The 1,657-nt window shown below is 35.8% G+C and overlaps 1 protein-coding gene across 2 annotated transcripts; it reads left to right on the top strand.

Annotated features, from left to right (window-relative positions):
- Positions 1–510: 510 nt before the first annotated feature.
- On the top strand, positions 511–1,377 carry LOC117571754 (uncharacterized). Of its 2 annotated transcripts, none has more exons than XM_034254109.2 (2): positions 511–655; positions 703–1,377. In XM_034254109.2, exons 1-2 carry the CDS (start codon positions 598–600, stop codon positions 1,302–1,304), a joined length of 660 nt encoding a protein of 219 aa, XP_034110000.1. In that variant the 5' UTR covers positions 511–597; the 3' UTR covers positions 1,305–1,377. The 2 variants fall into 2 exon arrangements, with proteins under 2 accessions (XP_034110000.1, XP_034110010.1); XM_034254119.2 differs by having other exon boundaries at positions 518–655; positions 718–1,377.
- The last annotated feature ends 280 nt before the right edge of the window (positions 1,378–1,657 follow it).

The raw sequence follows: 1,657 nt of genomic DNA, 5'->3' as shown, positions 1-1,657 counted from the left end.
AATAGCAAATATACCTTAGTATTTTTAAATTATGCTTGATGTACGTACATTTATAATCAGCCTGATCAGTTATAATACATCGATATATCAAATAAACCCTTTTGGTATATTATACTTTTTATATTTTTACTTTATATTTTCATATGTTAAATATGTGTTTCATTCCTTGAATTAAATATTTAAATGCTTTGCGCTTTATTTGTAATCACACTTTAATTATAGAGCCAACTCATTTATAGAATATCGATATACTACCAAATAACACTTCAATTATTATTGTGTATAGAATCAGCCTAATCATCTATATACCAATTATAGTCTTTTGGTATATTTTAGTATTTTTTCGGTATGTTCATTTAGTACACTTAAAGAATAATTTCGCACTGCTTTGCTTTGTTTCGAGAATGAATCAATCACATTCGATTTATTACTTGCTTCCACTTCTTTCGTATCGAGTACTTTCCAAATGAATGTCAAACGTAGTAGGCCATGGAAATGTGAGTAAAGTGCTATGCTCGACAACAATTTACAGTCAGTCAGTTGGCATTTTACTGTCGACGCGTTTATTTCAATTTTCTAATTCACAAATTGTTCAAAATGAGTGACGAAAATATTTCAGAAGAAAATAAATCAGCTGCTGCTGGCATCACTTCGGGTAAGTTGAGATTCAAAAAGAGCTGAGTGATAAATAAATAAATAAAGAAAATTCAATTGCAGATGCAAAATCAACCGAATTCGATAATCATGAATTACCCTGCGTGGGCATTGTGACCAGCGATGGCGTTGTGATTGCTAGCTGCAACAAATTTAATGGCTTCGAATCCATATCCAATTCGAAAGTTGTGCCCGTCACCGATCAAATTGTTTTGGCGTACACGGGTCGCTTCGATAGCTTTCTATGTGGCGCCGGATTGAAGCTGCACGCCGACATGGAACTGGATGACATTGTCTTCAATGTGGCTGCGAAGATTAAGGAATTTCCACCGACATCAGAGTTCAAAGCGCTCTTCGTTAGCTTTGCCAATGATGAGGGCAAAATGTATCTGGTGGATGACAAGGGACAAACTGTTGCTCACACTACTTTGGCCGTTGGCTGTAATACGGATATTTCGAATGTGACTCTGCAGACATTGCATACGCCATCGTTGATCCTTTGGCATGGCATCTGCTTGGCCATCGAGGCCCTCAAGTTGGCCTGCCATCCGTGCAAACTCGATGCTTGTGATTTCGATATGTGCGTCATTGATAAACATGGCTATCGCCATTTGCAGGTAAACGAGATCGAGTTGAATCTTAATCGTTGAATTCGCATTGCAAAGAAAATCAATTAAATTAAATAAATCAATAAATTATATTGACTATTTCCCAGTTATAATATATTCTTCGCTCTCTTCTCTTTGTTACTACATCCATTATTCCCTTTCTTTTATTTTCTATATCTTTTGTTTATTTATTTAGTTCTATATCATTTGCAGACTTTATATTCATTTATTAGTATTCTCTCATAATTACGACTCGTCTTTTATTGAACAAGAGTGTCTGTCTCACTTAAAGCGAGAGAGAGAGAGAGCGAGAAGAGAAGTGTGACCAGACATAGCAAAGGAGACAAAGCCTGAGTTCTCAGACAACCAGAACTAAAATGGACCTACACAGCCAA

Source organism: Drosophila albomicans, chromosome X, assembly GCF_009650485.2.
Source record: "Drosophila albomicans strain 15112-1751.03 chromosome X, ASM965048v2, whole genome shotgun sequence".
NCBI classification, from domain to species: Eukaryota; Metazoa; Arthropoda; class Insecta; order Diptera; family Drosophilidae; genus Drosophila; species Drosophila albomicans.
This window is presented reverse-complemented; position numbering and strand designations above follow the sequence as displayed.